The 19275-nt window shown below is 40.8% G+C and overlaps 1 protein-coding gene across 1 annotated transcript in view; it reads left to right on the forward strand.

Annotated features, from left to right (window-relative positions):
- dnah9 (dynein, axonemal, heavy chain 9) overlaps nucleotides 1–19275 on the forward strand; it is a 174669-nt gene that overhangs the window by 25162 nt on the left and 130232 nt on the right. Inside the window, exons 21-26 of the mRNA XM_073489481.1 lie at nucleotides 25–177; nucleotides 2169–2294; nucleotides 6993–7232; nucleotides 7457–7617; nucleotides 17694–17850; nucleotides 18895–18999. Coding sequence (XP_073345582.1) covers nucleotides 25–177; nucleotides 2169–2294; nucleotides 6993–7232; nucleotides 7457–7617; nucleotides 17694–17850; nucleotides 18895–18999 — 942 coding nt within the window. The remainder of the gene's footprint in view (nucleotides 1–24; nucleotides 178–2168; nucleotides 2295–6992; nucleotides 7233–7456; nucleotides 7618–17693; nucleotides 17851–18894; nucleotides 19000–19275) is intronic.

The raw sequence follows: 19275 nt of genomic DNA on the forward strand, positions 1-19275 counted from the left end.
GAATGTGTCTGTGTGTTTGCTCAGGTCCAGAAGCATCTGTCTAAGCTGTTTGACAACATGGCTAAGATGAGATTTGAAGCAGATGGAGAGGGGGATCCTTCTAAGACTGGTCTGGGCATGTACAGCAAAGAGGAGGAGTATGTCCCCTTTAATCAGCCCTGTGACTGCACTGGACAGGTAAAATACCTCTTTGATTCACAGGGCTCCAGACTAACTTTTTTCACTGGTTGCTGACTGTTTTTGTTTAGGTACACTCAATAATACATTTTAATTTCTTAAATTAAGTTTCTTAACACATGAGAGTAAGATGAGATGAGAGTAAACAGGAATAAAGGTGCAGATTAAGGTTTGTCTTCGTTTTAATCACAACACACTCAACAAGAAATTAAACTGCCTAAAAATGAAGCAACAAAGTGCTGATGTTTACAATGCTCGACAAACTCAATGATCAACCTGGAATATGACACGTGCAGCTCAAGTCTTTCAGTCCAAGTCTCAGGTCATTTTTTCTTCGGCGAGTCAAGTCAGATTGTGTCATGTCGAGTGGAGTCCCAAGATACGTCACTTTGTCCCCACCCCCTGACACTGCAGCCTTACCTCAAGAGAAAAGGTCAAGTATCAGTACCTGTCTAATAATGACGTTATTGACCAGTTTACTCTAGTCTGTTCAAAAAGTATGACAATGAACAGAATTTTGATGTTGTACATTCATATTCAGGGGGATAAATATAACCAGACAATAGATATATTATAAAAGCTTATTACATTCATTTCCTCTCAATCAAAAAACCCACCTCTTCTAAAGTATGAAACACTTTGAGTCAGACTTCAAAAAAAGACTAAACAGAAAACAAAAAATGAAAACAGACAAGTCATTCGAGTCAGGAGTCTTTAACATCCAAGTCTAAGTTGAGTATAGAGTCATTTTTTTCTGTCAAGTCACTGTACAAGCCATCAAAACAATGACTCAAGTCCACATCTCTGTCAAATATTATTGGGGCATCATAAAAACCCTTCATTGATATAAAGGTTTAAACTTCTACATACTCTAGAGCTGCCTCTAAGATATGGTGGTTTGACTGAGTAGTAATTTGATAATGTTTAAACGTACTGATACAAAACGTCCTAAGCTCTACAGTTCTCTGGTTTATACCTGAAGTGTTTGAACTACACTGCAGACTGTCACAGACAAACAGACAGGTGGAAGGGTTACCGCCGACGATGATGTCTGGGCCTTTCAGCCCTGGGGGCAGGTGGAGCGGGCACTGCAGCATTTTTCATGAGGATGAGACAGACATGCACAACACGTGTATATAACCTTTATTTAACTAGGAAGTCACATTGAGATTAAAATATCTTTTAGTGAGACCGAGCAAAGACAGGGTCAAATTAGCAGTGTCAAGGACAACAACATCAAATCACAATAGCAGCAGTAAGTACAAGAATACATTTCATAACAGAGTATGTGGAAACAATACAAGGCAACAATATTTAGGCATGTGAGCAGCTGGCAGTGGCCTCACCCATTATTCTGCATTTAAATTTATGAGCAAGATAGAGATAAAATCCTGCTGCTTCAGAATAATCTAGAAAAAACATGTTTGTAGACCAACATTTGTATCCTACAAAGGCAACTGTCTGCACACAGTTGGTATTTCTTAATAATGTATGTATGTATGTGTAGATATATATAGATATAGATATTTATATCTATATATAGATATATTTATATATATCTATATATTGTATAACTTCTGTAGGTTGAGCTAAATGCTCAAAACATTTATTATCTTCATTAGACTTCCTGCTGACAGTGGCGCTGTCTGTAGATGAATGTGATAGGTGAGAAAGAAATCACGTACCTGCCTGTTTCTGTTATGGAAGAAAATGTATATCAAATAAAGATATCACAATAAAGGAGACAAATGGAATTGAGTCTGTCGTTGCCCCTGGGGTTTTGCATATCAAAGCCTATAAATCCATTAATTTTCCATTACATCCCATAGTATTTGCCTGACTCCACTTCCACTCTAATGCTTATTAATGACCTCATTAGGGTCCATTGATAAGAGAGCCCGTCGGTGCTCACGTGACACACATTGCAATGTTTTCCTGCGTTTGTATTCATGGGTCTGTCTTGAGTTTTTGTGTTTTTTGGCATGTGTAAGGTGGAGGTGTGGTTGAACCGGGTTCTGGACACCATGCGCTCCACAGTTCGACATGAGATGACCGAGGCGGTGACGACCTATGAGGACAAACCCAGAGAGCAGTGGCTGTTTGACTATCCGGCTCAGGTAAACAGGCTCAGGGGATGGATGTATAGATTTAACTGATGTTGCTCACTTTGGGGATTTTTCCCATTAGTCCTCTTATCCAACATCAGACAGTTTGGTGCCATAACCATGTGTGTGCCTCTCATAGATATTTCAGACCAGTCACACACTCACTCATGCTTTACATACACAGAGACAGCAAGATTCTGTTGAGTATTTTGAACAGCGATAAAGAGTTAAGTAGGAAGTGAGAGCAAATATGGGTGTCTGTGATAATGGAGCTCTTGTTCCTCGCTTGAAATGCTGCTGATTTACTGAGAGTATGCTTTTGATGTCCTGTATGGTAAAATGTGTGACTGATTCAGGTGTGGCTGAAAGTGGTTCACAGCAAGCTGCAATTTAAAAAAGTCATTATATAAAAGCACAGATAAAGACAACAATTCAGCGTGAATCACTCTTTAAGTACGAAGGTCAGTCTTTTAGTAATTCATCTTAGTATTTTCTCATTGACTGAAGATGAACAACTTCTGAATAAAAACATGAATCATAACTGAAGTCAGTTGTAAATCAACAGTGTAAGACATGTTGCTGCTGAAGGCCAGATTTACTTAGAAAATGGCGTTGCTGTGTGCACTCAGTGCCTGAGTTACTAATGCAGCAGCTCATTACGCAGTCAGCTCTTGAACTGATCCTGGTGCTGCCCTCCAGACACACTATGTCAGTGAAGGAGAGCTCATACTGTAGGAGCAGATGAGTGGTGGGATTTCTATGAGATTAGAGCTCAGACGGATAACGTAGTGATCTTGAGTACAAATATTTACTTTGGCCAGCTCCACCTGAGAAAAACTGTTACTACTGCTTAAAAAAATCACACATAGAATTATAATTGAATCATTAACGAGAGGAAGGAGAGCAGTATGAGGTGGAGATGGAAGTTAATACTGAGGTAAATACAATCAGACACGCGCTACATTTTTTTAACAAAGCAAAGAAAAGTTTCTTTGCAGTCTGTAGAGATTGTTCATTTGTTTGCATTACATTCCTCAAATATTTTCTCTATAAATAATAGCCTAATTACTCATTTCTGATAATCAGTGACAGTCTCACTGACAAAAAGTGACAGGTGCAAATAGCGTGACCTCAGTACATAATCACTCTGTTGACGTGTCTCCTCCTTTTATTTGTGTGATCCTCCCCTGAATTTGTAGGAGCTGAGGAGAGACAGTTACACAAATGACACTCAAATTGTGACTCCAGCCAGTTGCTGTTTGGGGCAGAATGCGTCACATCTGCACATAAAAGACAGCTGCAACATTTCCCTTACATATCCTCCCTGTTTGTGGTCTGATCTGTGAACAGTCAAACACAACTGGACCTTTTTTAAAAACGGGCGATGTGTTGACCAACTGTCAACAGGTGAGGTGGTAGTGATGTGCAGACAAATCTATAATTGATATCCACAATACTTCTTACTTATACTTACTAATTTCTGCCACGACGCTACATATCAACATTTTACAATTATAACTATATTTAGATTTGGTAGCATATTTGATCTTTCTTTGTCCCCATCAGTAACAAATAGCTATCCAAATACAGCAAATGAAAAGAAAAATAAGCCTTTGCAGTGGCAACAAAGCTGAAATTCAGGTCACAGAACACGGTGTAACTCCTCAGAGAGATGTGCCACTATCTTGCTAGTATACTAGTAGTACTAAGATACTAGTATAATCTTGCAGTACTGTATGCAAGGGCACAGGTTTGGTTTCAGAAGTGACACAATTAAGTTGTGGGCTCAAAAAAACAAGACAAACATAAACCAACCAAAAAATAAAATGTTAAATATTATCATTTTAGCACATTATGACATTTGTATGCATGCCTTCTATAATAATGTTAATCCAGTACAAGAATTAAAAATGCTACATGCATTTCTGTATTTTAAACGCCCGAGCTAGGGGTGTCGTCGATGACCAGTAATGACAATAACTGTGATATTAAAAATATATATATTGATATTGTGTTAATGATAGACATGTAGTAATAATCTGTTTCTTTCTGTTCTTGCTTTGTTATAGTAGCTGGTGATAATGCACCTTAACACTGATTGCCAAACAACAGGAAAAAAAAGAAAAAGCTGCAGTAACAGTTAACTGTTAGCTAGCTAGTGTGTGGCCTGGATCTGCTGTGTGGCTGCTACTCATTGATTTACTACTGCTGTGCAAAGCCATGTCAAAACAACAGACATTTACATAGACTCTCTCTCCACTTCCCTACACTCATGTAAAAAACATAATTCATACGACTCTATAGATAGATAGATAGATAGATATTATACATACACACACACAGACATTTTGGGGGAGAAAAAATGCTCTGTCAAATTCCTCTTCACTTTGTTTGTGTTTTCTCTTGTGTATACATATTGTGTATATATACATATGTGTGTGTGTGTATGCATATATGTATGTGTATATATAATCATCCATTGAAAATGTGATAGTCTGACAGCCCTAGCTCTAACCCTACTCAAAATCGAATTGTTTATTGATAGAGAACTGATACCTTATGATACACAATGTATTAACGTTCTTACACAAAACAAGCACTGTTCTTTACGGCCTTTCTTTTCTTGGACTAATGTATAATTCTAAAGTCTCTTTAGAAGAATGTACATTGTAAATAAAAATATTAACCCAAAAATCCCCTAATTGCCCCCAAAAAATCATGCAGGCAAGATTGCAATATTTTGTCAACCCTCAGTTGTGTCTGCAGATCTTTCTTTCTGGCTCCATACGGGCCCTCACTGGTCCTTTTATAAAGCTGATTGCTGTGAGTGCACAGACATGCATTAGAGTGGCATAAATGAACGTGTCAACATTTTTATCACAACTCTAAGCTTCTCTTGTGGATAATGACAGCTGGACAGTTAATGGACGCTGTGCCCAAACTTTTTCTCTTGGAGGGCCAAACTGAAACTTAATGATGGGCCATGAGCCAAAAGCAAACAGCTACTGTATTGTACTGTATTGTTAAGATGCAAAATGGTTCTTGGATCAAGTTCCTGACTTTGTGTGCAGGTCTGCCTGATATGCTCAGATTATGAAAAATAATTAATTAGTGATTCTACATGATTCAAGCATTTTTATTTAAAGTAGCATAACCTTTAATTTATATTATACATTTTAATGTATAATAAATGTATGATAAACTGACTCCAGGGATGTCACTCAGTGGCTAAGTTGCATTGTAGGTAATGTAGGCTCCAGAATTTGAGAAGCAGTCCACTGGTCTAACATTAGTTACAATTAGTGGGTGCTTGTTGCAGGACCCAAAAGCGGACAACCAGACTGGGATAGGCTTTAAAGGATTTATTGAACAACTGTAGTATAGAGGTAGCAGTCGCTGGCTCGGGCTGTGGATCACTGGTGGAGAGGAGAGGCTCACAGCGGAGACAGTAGTGGCTCAGTGGGAACACTTGAGAGGGAGACACAGGTGTAGACGTAGGCTGTGGGTCAGCTGGTGTGGTAGCGGAGCTCACCGCGACGTCAGCTGTGGTAGGAGAGGAGACGCTGGTGGAGTGAGACACTGAAGGTGCAAGGTGTGGTCGAGGCTGGTGACAGACGTGCAGGAGGCTGGGTGGGTTGTGGAGATGAGGCTCAGAGGTAACCAACACTGGAGAGGTCGAGGAGAAACAAGGTTAAGTCAGTGGAAGAGCAAAAACACATGTAGGCAAAAGGTCGTAGAAAAGACAGGAGAGGTTCAGCCATCTACCACATTGTGTAGTCGAAAACAATCTGGCCACGAGTGAAGAGCAGACCAGAGTATTAAAGCTGGAGCTGATGATTAGATGAGCAGCAGGTGTGTGAGGCAGGAGCTGATGATCGAATGTGTTGAAGGTGTGAGAGAGGAGGCAGCTCCAGCCATCAGGAGAGCCACGCCCAGCCTCTGCAGAGTGCCTCTGAAAAAACAAAAACCACAAAAACAGCCACACCAAAAGTCCCAATCATGACAGCTACACTCCTATAACACTGTTGGACTCATTATGGACAGTTTAAAAAACAAATGATCAGAGTGAATACAGCAGAGCAGAGATATCACCTTTTCATTCCACATGTTCTTCTTCCTTTTCAAAACACTGGAGTCAGTTTGTCAGATTACATGCAACTTCCTCGGGAACCACAAAAGGCTTTATACTACTTTGTTCACATGTGTAGTAATACTTTCCAAGACCTGTAAACACACTTTAACATATAAAATTGGTGGAGTTAGCCTTTAAGTTTAGATTACACTTGACTGTTGAAAAATAATTTAGGTTTTTCTTTCCTGAAGATAAAAAAGATGAGCAGTCCACATAAAACCTGCTCAGCCCATCTTCATGTTCTTTGATGCTGACTTTCCACACTGGTCAGCAAAAACTGCCATGGCCTCTCACGTAAACTTCTCATCTCAATCCAACTCTGGGTTGTAGAGGCAATGGGTTGCCACTTTTATGCATAAAACATATGGACATATACATATTCATTAGTTGGCTCAGTTCATATATTTGTTTCATGTTAAGCTGCTTTTGTGTCAATTGGATAGAAGTAAACAGCCAGAGTAACAGCCAGAGATAAACTGAGTAACCTCAAATACAGAATCCACCCACATAAATCTTATCAACTGTATTTTTATTTATAGAGAATCTACCTGTGAATTATTTCATTATCTCTGTTTCAGGTGGCGTTGACCTGCACTCAGATCTGGTGGACGTCTGACGTCGGCATGGCATTTGCCCGTCTGGAGGAGGGCTATGACAACGCCATGAAGGAGTATTACAGGAAACAGGTGTCCCAGCTCAACACCCTCATCTCTATGCTGATTGGGCAGCTTACACCAGGCGATCGGCAGAAGGTCATGACCATCTGCACCATTGACGTCCACGCCAGAGACGTGGTCGCCAAGATGATTGCTCAGAAGGTGAGGAGGGGGCACGGTGGATAAATCTGACTGAGAACCTATACTGTATAAATTCTTATGCAGACACCGTGATTGCTGCTGTATTTTTTGAGAGGCTATTACCAGTGAGTAATGCACTCAAGATATTCAAGCAAGGTATGTCATTACCATAATTAGAGGGTGGAAAAGCACAGATTATTTTTGGCTTTACTTCAAGCTTGGGTTGTCTCTTTTTTTTTTCCAAGGTGGAGAATTCTCAGGCCTTTGTGTGGCTCTCCCAGCTGCGACACCGTTGGGATGAGAAGGAGAAGCATTGTTTTGCCAACATTTGCGATGCACAGTTTCTCTACTCCTACGAATACCTGGGCAACACGCCACGATTGGTCATCACTCCTCTAACAGACAGGTACGGAGGTGTCATTCTCACTGTATGTTCACACTGAAAGGGAACAAAACATCATGATTGCTTGTCAGCTATTCCAATTGACCATTGACTGTGTATAAAGAAGGACGACATGACAGCTCCCCAAGAGCGAAGCCAAGACATCTCAATCGCCCCCTGGTGTCTGGCTGCAGTACAGGTCATAAACCCCTCCCCCCTAATGTAAGCAGATGTGACAATGGCCAAACTAAAAAGTAAAAGTACACCTCAAACTAATATTTTCAAGTGTTCATTTTTTCTGAAAAGTTTGGTTTTAACTCGTTATTTGATGCTATAAAAAGGGGGTGTAACATCATGATTGACAGCTGAGCCATAATTGTGATTGAGTCCTGCGGGTGTATGGGCGGGACAATGATCTGAAGCTCCAAATAACGCCACTAGTGCAAGATGGCAGCGCTGATATCAGTGATATTTTGGCTTTATTTTTGTACAGGGAAGAGCGTGGAGATGAGTCGACGGTCTTTACAGACAGTATGGCAGTGCAGTTAGCTTACTGCTTCTCCAAGCTTTACATTCTCACACATCACATATGCGATAGCATCAAAATCCTCAGCATTGTTGGTCCTCGATTTTAGACAGACTGGAGCAGGCTTCTCATTTCTTCCAGCAACCGACAATGGCAGATTTCATCAGCAGTAGCATGCTAACTAAGCTTAAGGTAACTCCATGTTTTTGGTGAAAACATGACTGACTTTTTATTGTTTCCAGCTGACTCGTGTTAACGAGAACCGTTTGATAGGAAAAATGAAAAGTCAGAATCTTATTTTATTTCCTTTGTTTGGCTCCTTAGCTTATATATTTGGAGAGAGGTTAGCTTAAACTCTGATCGATATACTCAGTATAGGATTTTTGCTATTTGTGATCAGGTCTTTAAGGTAAAATGTAAGAAAATTTAGTAAGCGATGTACCTTGGCCTTTTAAGTAATGCTGGTTTAGATACTGCTGTGAGCTAAGGTTTGCATCTCTTGCATCTAGAGAAGATAAACAGTGTTTAAATCATTCCTTAGACTTTGGTTCTTGTCTTTTTGGTTTTGGATAGGCTAAAAAAACACAGCATCCTCCAAACACATTAAATTCCGAGGACCTCTCTTACTACAGTGCCATGCACACAGCTTCAGCATGTGGAGAAATTGGGAGCTTGACAGGCCTGCTGTTCCCAGTCATGGTTGATAAGCTATGATTGGACGGTGGCAGTTTGGGAAAGGGTTAAGGGAACTCCTGATAAAGTTTAAGAATATCCAGCCGGTTGCCCTGTATAAGGTTATCAACAAAATGCCATTTTGCATGAAGCCCACTCAAAGTCCATTATAAATACATTTTCAAAATTTCCATTTGTGTTGATTAAAATTGGTATTTTTTCCCCTTGTAATAGAAATACTGAAGATACCAGCGTCTTGCCTAATAATAACCATCTGACGCATTCTAATGATCTTCATTTGAATCATTATGCACACCCACCTCTAGCAAAACCTTTCAGAACAACTCAGCTCGGGCACTCTGCCAGCATCTTGTTTGTTCACATGCACATGTTTCTGCAGGATTCCCGATAAAGTTTCAACTACACAGAGATGAATACCTGCCGCTCACAGCCCTTTGGCAAGAACTGCAGCGTTTCACTGTGTGGTTTTCCAGACTGACCAGTATTCCCTTTGAAGCCTGAACAAACAGAAACAATGGGCTTTGATGGGCGGATCAGCGGCCGTGTAGCAAGACTTCACCATATGGTGCATGCCCTCACTGCAGCTCGCTGCGACTCTCACAGTTTGCCACTGGCTTTCATTTCAACAATGGACCATGGACCAAGGGGCTGGGTGTCGAATCCTTTAATCCACGACTTGAGAAGACAGTGAAAAGTGTGTTTGCCTCATGATATTGCTACATGAAGAAAAGAGCAAAACAAGAATATACCTTGATGCTGTCAAGTGAAAGCAGGATATCACCAAATGTCACATTAGCTGAAAATAAAAAAAACTTGTTTTTAGTTCAACATTATGCATGTTTGGGTCAACTCACCCAATTAAAAAAAACATGTTCTCAAATAGCACCTTTTCATTAAGGCAATTCAAAGTGCTTTACATAAGAGATACAAAGGTATCAAGACAAAGATAGAGATAAGTATGAGGCAATATAAAACAAATAAGAGGATTTTAATAGAATGATATATAATAGAAGATGAGACTAATAATTAAAAGGACTAAACAGGAGAATTCAAATTAAAGCACAGTGACAGAGCAGTGTAAGATGTGAATCAGTAGCCCCTCTCCGTCTGTTCACTCTTGTTTTCTTCTTTATCTTTTGCAGTGTATAGTTTCCACATTTACAACAGTTGTTCCACCACTACCTGTAGATAGTGACTGGCAAAAACAGACTCTTCCTGTTTTGGTTGCGCAATGACAGACTCGCTTCCTGTGTTCTGTAATTGGCCCTTCATTATTCTATGAAAAGTCCAGCCCTAGCAAAGCGAAACAAGGTTTATAGGGAACCATACTGTACGTGGATGGTGTCATTTTTCTACAGACATCACACTGTGCCATCAGTGTTCATTTCAGAATGAGTTAGAGCAGAAAAGTTGTCTTTTGCCAGTTTAAAAAGCGAAGTAAACAGAAACATTTTGAGCCTCTATTTAAAAGGACAGAGTTTGAGCAGACTTCAAGTTTTCTGGCTGCAGGACCCCCCCCCTACGTATATTGTATAAAATTCTGTTGCATATTAAACTAGGCCGACAACAATGTGTCGGAAGGCCTAAAATGCCATGTAGAAGCAAGTCAGCAGCAGTTTAAGCAGGCATGTGGTTAGATTATTATGTGTGTTTTGTAAATTAAATGTTTGAAAATGCACATGAACACGAATCCAACATGTTATCAGCAAAGAAAAAATTGTAAAAAAACCAGACGCATTTAAATTTTGAAAAAATGAAAAATTATCAAACAGTAATATGCCGGCCCCCCTGCAGTAACTGTGAGGACCCCCTCTTGGTCACAGACCCTCTGTTGAAGACCCAGGCTTTATATGGTTCATAAACACCAACTCCAGCCAGTTAAAAGATAAAAATCATCTAAACAGATGTTTGTGACAGCAGTTATAGCTATACATGTGCAGCTGCTGTGCAAGTATTTATAAATGCAGGCCTGTATGTGGTTGACTGTAGTCAGTATGGTCTGTTCACCTTCTGCAGCAGTATAATTAGGCTAAAGGAATCGCACTCGCTAATCTATAACAGCAGGACTGTTATCGGCACAAGGTTAGCATTCGCTCAATACATACTGCAGAATCTCCAAAGCTGCACCATTATGCAAAATGTCAGGAATATTTTAGCCAGCTCTCTCTCACTCTCTCACTCTCTCTCTCACACACACACACACACACACACACACACACACACACACACACACACACACACACACACACACACACACACACACACACACACACACACACACACACACACACACACCCACCAAGAGAGAGGAATGGAGGGAGAATGAGACAGACAGACTGATATATAGCTGTTTCTTTTAAAAACACTGTAATAAAACAAGTCACCTTGTCAGAGCCGTCCAGTTCAGCCTCACACTCTTGTCTTCTATCTGGCTTTAGTTATTCCGTGCGGGACATCCTCATTCAGCCTCCTAGACGACTGATTGTGAGATTTTTGGCCATATTTCAAAGGAGAGCCATAAAGCCTGTTGGCACTGGTATCCGGATGATACACTGTATACAGATGGGATCATTTGTCTTCTCCTAGCTTCTGTCTCTTGTTATGCTTTCCAATATTTTCCCCTTCCATACATCATCTATTAACCAGCAGCTCATTAAAATCATTGCTGTATTGATATTCAAGGCAAACCATTGTGTTTATTGGCCTGATCAATAAAGTCCTGATTGTCTCCATCAGTTCACGTCCATGATGCTGTTGGTTTTTATTGATACTGGATGGGCTGACTGTTTGTTAGTCTTGACAGGTTCTGCGGGAGAAGCAATCACTGGTGTCACTAATCAGCCTGTGTGATAATCAAAGCACAGGAGCAGATTATATTATCATATAATGAGGTTATGTACGATGACGGCTGAGCCGACACTGACATTGTCAGGGCTGGTTACAAGACTGTGTCAACTCAGGATTTGTCATTTGTGCTGTTTACGGCTGTGTGTAGATTTTATAATGCTGCCGCAGAAATGAAGTATTATTTCTTGGGTGTGTCTATTAAAGGTCATCTGGTTCATTTAAAGGGGAATGTTGATTGAGAGCTCTGGCCATTCCAAGCTAGTGTTGAAGGTTTATTATGATGATATTAAAATGATTCCTTTGTACAAATATGTCTGTCACGTTGTGGTAAGAAGCTGAGGACCTGAATGCAGAAACACTCAGGGTCAGGCAGCATGAGCAACAAAAGGCGAGCTTTAATCACAAGCTGAAAATCCAGAAAGTGAAATCCAAAAACCAAGAAGTGTAAATACCAAAAATAGCAACACAAAACTAAAAGTACAAATCAGGAACAACATGAGGAGCAGAAAACCAGACACATACCACAGGGAGACACAGGAACAGGTTCAGGTGAAACACAGGTGGATGTCACAGGGAATCATGCAGGACGAACTGACAAAGACATCAGGGAGACTATATACACAGACTGTATACACAGACTATATACTATATACACTATAGACTATATACACAGACTGTCTGTGTATACTATATACACAGACTATATACACACAGTGCTGATTGACAACCAAGACACAGGTGAACACAGAAAGAGGGCGGGAAATAAAAAAAAAGGGAGGAAATATAAAGCAGCACACGACACATGAGGGCAAAACTTCAAAGTAAAACAGGAAATCACTGAATCACAAAGAGAAACATGACGTGTCACTATTTATTTTGGAAAACTGGGATTTCTCATCAAGAAGAAAGTTTAATTTTAACACTGAGAACTTCAGATAATTAAGAATAAATTGGTATCTGATATATGTTTCTCATATTTATAAGATTATGTGGACAGATAAAGCCTCTTAAAACTTCCTGTTCCTCCTTGACGGGGCCCTAATCGGTCTGTGGCGGTTCCATGACGGGTCCCTGCTTGGACCTGGAAGTGTCCGTGACTGGAATGAGATCCCCCACGATGACGTAGTGAATGCTTCAGCTTTTCGTTTTTCAGCAGTACTGCATGAAAGCGAAAGTAATATGGCTGGAGAATGAATGATTTAACAGGAAGGAAAAAAACTGCATGTGCAGCACTCGTCTGAGCGGCTGACTTTATCTTCAGTGGTACCGGGACAAACTATTGTAGTGTAAGAGCCATTTTCTTGTTTGTTATTGCAGTATTATGAATGTAATTTCTCATGCTGTTAGATTACTGCTCGACCACGCTGTCAAGTGCGTGCGGAAATCCGAGAGCAAACTTTTTTTTTTTTTTGCCACAAATGCCAACAAGCAGAATATTTTATTAGGTTAAAACATGTTGTGGATTTTGGAAATTATTACATCGATCTTTTTTTCAATATATTTTGACTTTTGCACTTTTCAAGTGCTCTGAAATGATTAGAAATGTTCGGATTACATGAGTCAGAAGCAATCCTACACAGAACCAAAATTTTTTCCATATTTCTACAAATTTGGAAGGCACATTAGAGCAATTTTTGATGAAGTGATGATATCTAGTCCCTGTTGAGTCCCTGTTGCCTTGAATGCTCCAGAGATCATGGGATTTCCCAAACTGAATACTGCACATATAAATAATAATGATAATAATAATAATGCATTTTATTTAAAGGCGCCTTTCAAAGCACTCAAGGACACCTTACAAGACACATATAACACAACAGTACATCAAACAATATAAATCAGGTAACATTGATGTGGAAGTTAAATAAATAATAAATAGATAAATATGAATGTGACTACATGTGCAATAGTACAGTAAATAGACAAGAATGTGATTACATAGTTAGTGTGAGACAGAGTATGCCACGCTGAATAAGTGCGTTTTCAGGCAGGATTTAAAGGTGGAGACAGTGTCGGAAGTGCAAATCTCTGGTGGGAGAGAGTTCCAAAGGCGGGGGGCAGATCAGCTGAAAGCTCTTGACCCCCTGGTAGTTAGGTTGGCAGATGGGGCAAAGATCTGGATGGCGGAAGAGGATCGGAGAGTGTGGGAAGGTGTGTAGATGTGAATAAGTTCAGAGAGATACGATGGTGCCAGGTTGTGAAGGATCTTGAAAGTGAGGAGTAGAATCTTAAAATCAATGCGGGATTTGATAGGGAGCCAATGAAGTTGCTGCACGGCAGGAGTGATGTGTTCAATAGAGGGAGTTCTGGTGATGATACGAGTGGCTGCATTCTGGACCAGTTGGAGTTTATGAAGAAATTTCCGAGGGAGACCAAAGAGGAGAGAATTACAATAGTCCAGACGGGATGTAATACAAGGATAGCAGTGCAGGTTGGTAAGTAACACTATTGATGTGAGCTTCAAAGGATATAGTGCTGTCCAGGATGACACCCAGGCTCTTTACCTGAGGTGATGGAGGAACAGTGAAATTGTTGATGGACATGGAGAAAATGTTGAGTGTTGCTAAGGTGGATCTGGTACCAATGAGGAGGACCTCAGTTTTGTCGCTGTTGAGTTTAAGAAAGTTGAGTGAGAACCATGATTTAATTCCCATTAGTAGCAGTTTGATAGAGCTGTGGGTGGCAGAGTGGAAGTTGGCTTAGTGGAAAGATAGAGCTGGGTATCGTCGGCGTAACAGTGGAATTGAATATGAAATTTCCTGAGAATGTGACCAAGAGGCAGAAGATAAATAAGATAAACACAGAAATGCTTAGCTAATTCGAGGTTGTTATAACTAAAATACCTGCTGAAGAATAATATTTTCCACGGAGAGATTTAGGTCGGCTACTACATATCTGCAGACTTCATGTGAAGTAACTTCATAGTGTTAAAAATTCCAAAAGCTGAAATGTATGGAAAAAATATCGATGTAATCATTTCCAAAATCCACAACATGATTTTACCTAATGAAATATTCTGTTTCAATGTGTTTAATCACAAAAGGATTCCTCTCAGATTTACGCACACACCTGATGCTGTGGTCTAACAGTAATCTGACAGCATGAGAAATTACATTTATGTAACTACAATAACACACAAGAAAAAAAGTTTTTTAATATAATAGTTTGTCATGTCTTCCATGCAATACTGTTGAAAAACAACAAGCTGAAGCATAAGATTGATGACCTCATGATATGGGAGATAATCTGTAAATATGCTGGTCCGTGATGATATTTGTATTTGAAGTATTTGGTTTGAATATTTCACTGGGTGTGGGTGGTTACAAGACACATGAACTATTACACTCAGGTGACACAACTTCAGCAGAAACGATTGTCATTGCACTGTATCATTTTTCTGTTGAACCATCTGTGTAGTTTTGTTAACAGGTTTTGCACTCCAATTCATTTATACTTATTCTAAAAACATATTTTGCCACACAGCTGGACTTCAGCATGATTAAGGCATCTTTGGATGGGGAGCATGCCTCCAGTCTAATGATTTGTCACCTTTTCAGTGTCTTAAGGCGATTGTAAACTGATTTATTAAACTTGCATTTAAATGATGCATTTATAAAATCAAACTCAGAAACAGAATAAATGGATATTACAATCTGGCACGTCATAATTATGCTCCCTTATTCTTTCTTTAAAGGAATAGTTTGACATTTTAAAGTATCATTATTCTGTTTTTCACTTTCTTTCCAAGATGAGGAAGATAGGATTAATACTGTGCGAGGAACTTTCATTTTTGTTGTTTCCGGCAGCTCTTTCAAACAAAAACTGATGTCAGTGAAACAGAGTACCATTGTATAAGCGCCATACGACCAGACTACAGAGCAGTTTCTTTCTTCAGGCTTTGAGACTCCTCAATTCATCCTCAGCACTCTGCCATAAAGTAGTTTTTAAGTATTTTATGACTTATCCAGGAGAATAACTAAAAAAAAACCTAAAGGTTAGAGAAGTGAGCTTGTGACCAGAAGGTCACCAGCTCAATCCCTGGATCAGACTGTGGTTGAACTGAGCACCTTCCAAATGTAACTGTGTAAACGTGATCAAAGTGTTCCTCCCTGAATAAATGGTTAAAAGAAAATAGACAATCTTCCTGCTGGTGATCTTGAGACTGCTTCAAACTATATTTTTACAGTAGATCAGAACAGACAAACTGGAGAGGGTGAAGGGAGGGTAATACAGTTGGTTGAAAACTGCAATTTAACCACTGGAAGCCACCAAGTCCAATCCACTGGATCTTTAATATGTATGATAAAAAGAGGGCTCTATTTTACTCTTGGTGCAAAGTGGTGCACAGCGCAGCCGAAGCATCATTCCTAGTTTCAGTTGGACGCAGTTGTCATTTTCATGACCAGCGTCCAAGTTGTGTAAATAGCAAATGTACCCAGTGGCGGTCCTAGCTTGCATGGCACCCTGGGCGAACCTCACCTTCATATTTGTACATATTATGTATATACGATTCTATTCCTAACCTTTTTATTATATTGTTTATTTTTTACTATTATTATTGCTTATTGTTATATTGAACTGTCCTTTGGCTGCTGTGATGCACAAATTTCTCTGTTTGCGGGACTAATATAGGAATTCTGATTCTGAATCCCCTGCTTCACCGCTCCCCCGCACCAGTAGGAGAGCTGAGGTCCAGTGGTGAGCCTATCCCCGCCCCCCTCCCCCTTCTTCCACAACCTCTGTATGTGAGACTTTCTCAGCAGCAGATGTACCTTTACAAAACAGAGGGCGCCCAGCCGCCCGCTCCCCACAACATGACATAGTTGACTTGACGTGTAAATGAGCAATACAAAAACCGGATGAAATGAATGCAAACAAATTTAAGGCAGCCGGTATGGGTCGGCACCGGGGTTGATCCGCCAAGATGACGAAATAAGCCCAGAGGCGGCTGCTGCAGAGCCAGCTACTGTGGGCGACTGTCCGCTTGGTTATTTTTTTTTGGGGGGGGGGGGTTGCGGGCGCTCATGCCGCCCCTCCACAAATGGCTGCCCATACTGCCCATATGAGAAACCGCGCCTGAATGTACCTGCGTCTACCTGTGCACCCCTGGATATGTTGGTCTTAAAACGAGGTGTGGTCAGGGGCATTGATGGCAGCAGAAAGCGACAGCACCGTAGACCAACAAAAAGCTGATCTAAAGTCAGTGGTGCAGTATTTTTCCTGCTATCTAAAGAGCTTATTATTCAGATGGTAAGATGCGCCTACACAGATAGGTTCACAACACGCATACACTCTTATTTAAAAAGATTTGAGAGGCCGCTTTCAGTCAATTTAAACATTTCCATGCCTGCAGTAAAGTCACTGTAACAATATGGTGGCACACTTAATCAGCAAAACTAAAAGCTGTAGTTTCAAACTTGACACAAGGCAAAATGAAACTTTTAACGTCTGTAATCAGTATTTTCAGACAGGATCTTTAGGATTTGTCAGGCTCTTAAAGGGAATGGGAGATGACACCCGGATTGGTTTAATTTATGTTATGCCCAAAACACATCCATGATTAATTCCCAGTCTAAATACATCCCCTTTGCGCCGTGCTCCTTACTTTGGTTCCAGGTTATCAACCATTTAACTAGCAAAATGGAGTTGGACACATTTGGGCTTTAGCCCAAGCACTATAGATTGTTAGACAGGGCCACAAAATGTGCAGGATTTTTACATTTTTAAATTAAATATTTTTTGTTTTCCAGTGGCACATTTTAGACTCCACAGACAAGTGCAAACTGCGCAGAAAGTCAGTGCCAGGAACCGGAGCTAACATGTGACCATAGATGCCCAAAAACCAACTAAAAATGAGTCATTGGGTTCAGTCAAGCTCCACAATGAACGAATGGAAGAACATGGCCTTGTGCTGATCTTTAGAAATGGAAGAGCAGTCATCTGAATCAGTCAAAAGCAACTTTTTTGTTGCTAGCTGTCAGGCTCCAGTCCTCATCAGTGACGCATACTGTGTGTGTTTCTTGACTATATTTAGATGCTACATCACCCTAACCCAGTCCCTCCACCTGACCATGAGCGGAGCTCCGGCAGGGCCCGCAGGCACAGGGAAGACTGAGACTACCAAAGATTTGGGCAGAGCCCTGGGCATCATGGTCTATGTATTTAACTGCTCTGAGCAGATGGACTACAAGGTGAGCAAGCGTGCATGTGAACACGTATATGCATTACAGCCTGTGCACGTAGCTAATGTGCATTGACAGCATCTCATATTATGCATGTTTCTTTTCATCTTTGCCTTTGTCAGCGATATGGTATGCATTTGTCATTAAAGTCATCAGCCCGCCTAATGCCCTTCTCTTTTCATCTTCTTCCTTTTCATCTTCTGTTTGCCTGCTTCGCTTCCCTGTTGAAAGTAGAACTGATTAGTTAAAGTCTGATTGTTATTTCTTTACTAAACCTTGTCAAAATGCCCTCTCTGTACCCAGCTTCCACCTCACTTTATTATGCACTCTTGTATACTCTTACACACACACTTTCTGCATATTGAGTGCTCAAGGGAGACATAAACATAATCTTGTGATCCGGCTTCACAGGGGCATCATTACAGTATAGAGGCGTACAGCACCCCCGGCTATACACACCGCAGCAAGGTGTCAGAGAGAAGTGCTAATATATTCCAGGAGGAACACAGGCACTAGAATCTGGCTTCACAGCCCCACACTGTTACTCATATTCAGTCACACTCACACACACACACACACACACACACACACACACACACACGTTGAATCAATCCTCCAGTCAGCTCCGGTTTGCGTCAGAGAACGTTTCCTCTGCCCTGTAATTGGAGAGAAAAGTCAGCTGCCTGCTTCATCCTGGTCCAGCTGCTCTCTGGAGGGCCGCTCACCTGCTCTCAAGTTGGTGTTGGGAAAACTAAAATGTGGGTGGTAGACATTTTAACCTCTCTTTTTGCCATCATCGCCGTGTTTTATTGGTGTGAGGCCTTGTTTATGTATCATCCTGTTATTACTCGCCTACTCTCACACTGCTGTGGTGCTGCTCCGTGGTAATGAATGTTTTTTCCATATATCTTCTGTTTAATTGGAGATATGTCTGTGTCTGCCTCACCACATGCCCTATCAGTCAGTCAGACAGGGTCTCCACCTGTGAGCCCACCTGACTGACTTCCTGTCCCGCTGTGTCCATCTGAATATCTGTCTCTCTTTGTCCACCAGTCCTGCGGGAACATCTACAAAGGCCTGGCTCAGACGGGGGCATGGGGCTGCTTTGACGAATTTAACAGGATCTCAGTGGAGGTGCTGTCTGTGGTGGCTGTGCAGGTAAGAACAGGTCCAGTTCCTCTGCCTCAGGTGCTCCCAGAATCCCACCCAGGTCGAGACTTCATTGTGAGGGCAGCTTTTGTGTATTTTCACCCCAGGCAGGTGGAGCTAAATGTGAGTTTTCATCTTATTTAAGAAGGTGATCTATCCAAATTAAATTGTGGTGAAAATAAGCCCTTGAAAACAGCACAGCAGAAGTAAATAGCCTCTTCATCACCGATTGCAAGAGCAAATTGCTTCAGCTATAAGACTAATCCACCAAGGCTGGCACCTTTG

Source organism: Pagrus major, chromosome 20 (genome assembly GCF_040436345.1).
Source record: "Pagrus major chromosome 20, Pma_NU_1.0".
Lineage (NCBI taxonomy): Eukaryota > Metazoa > Chordata > Actinopteri > Spariformes > Sparidae > Pagrus > Pagrus major.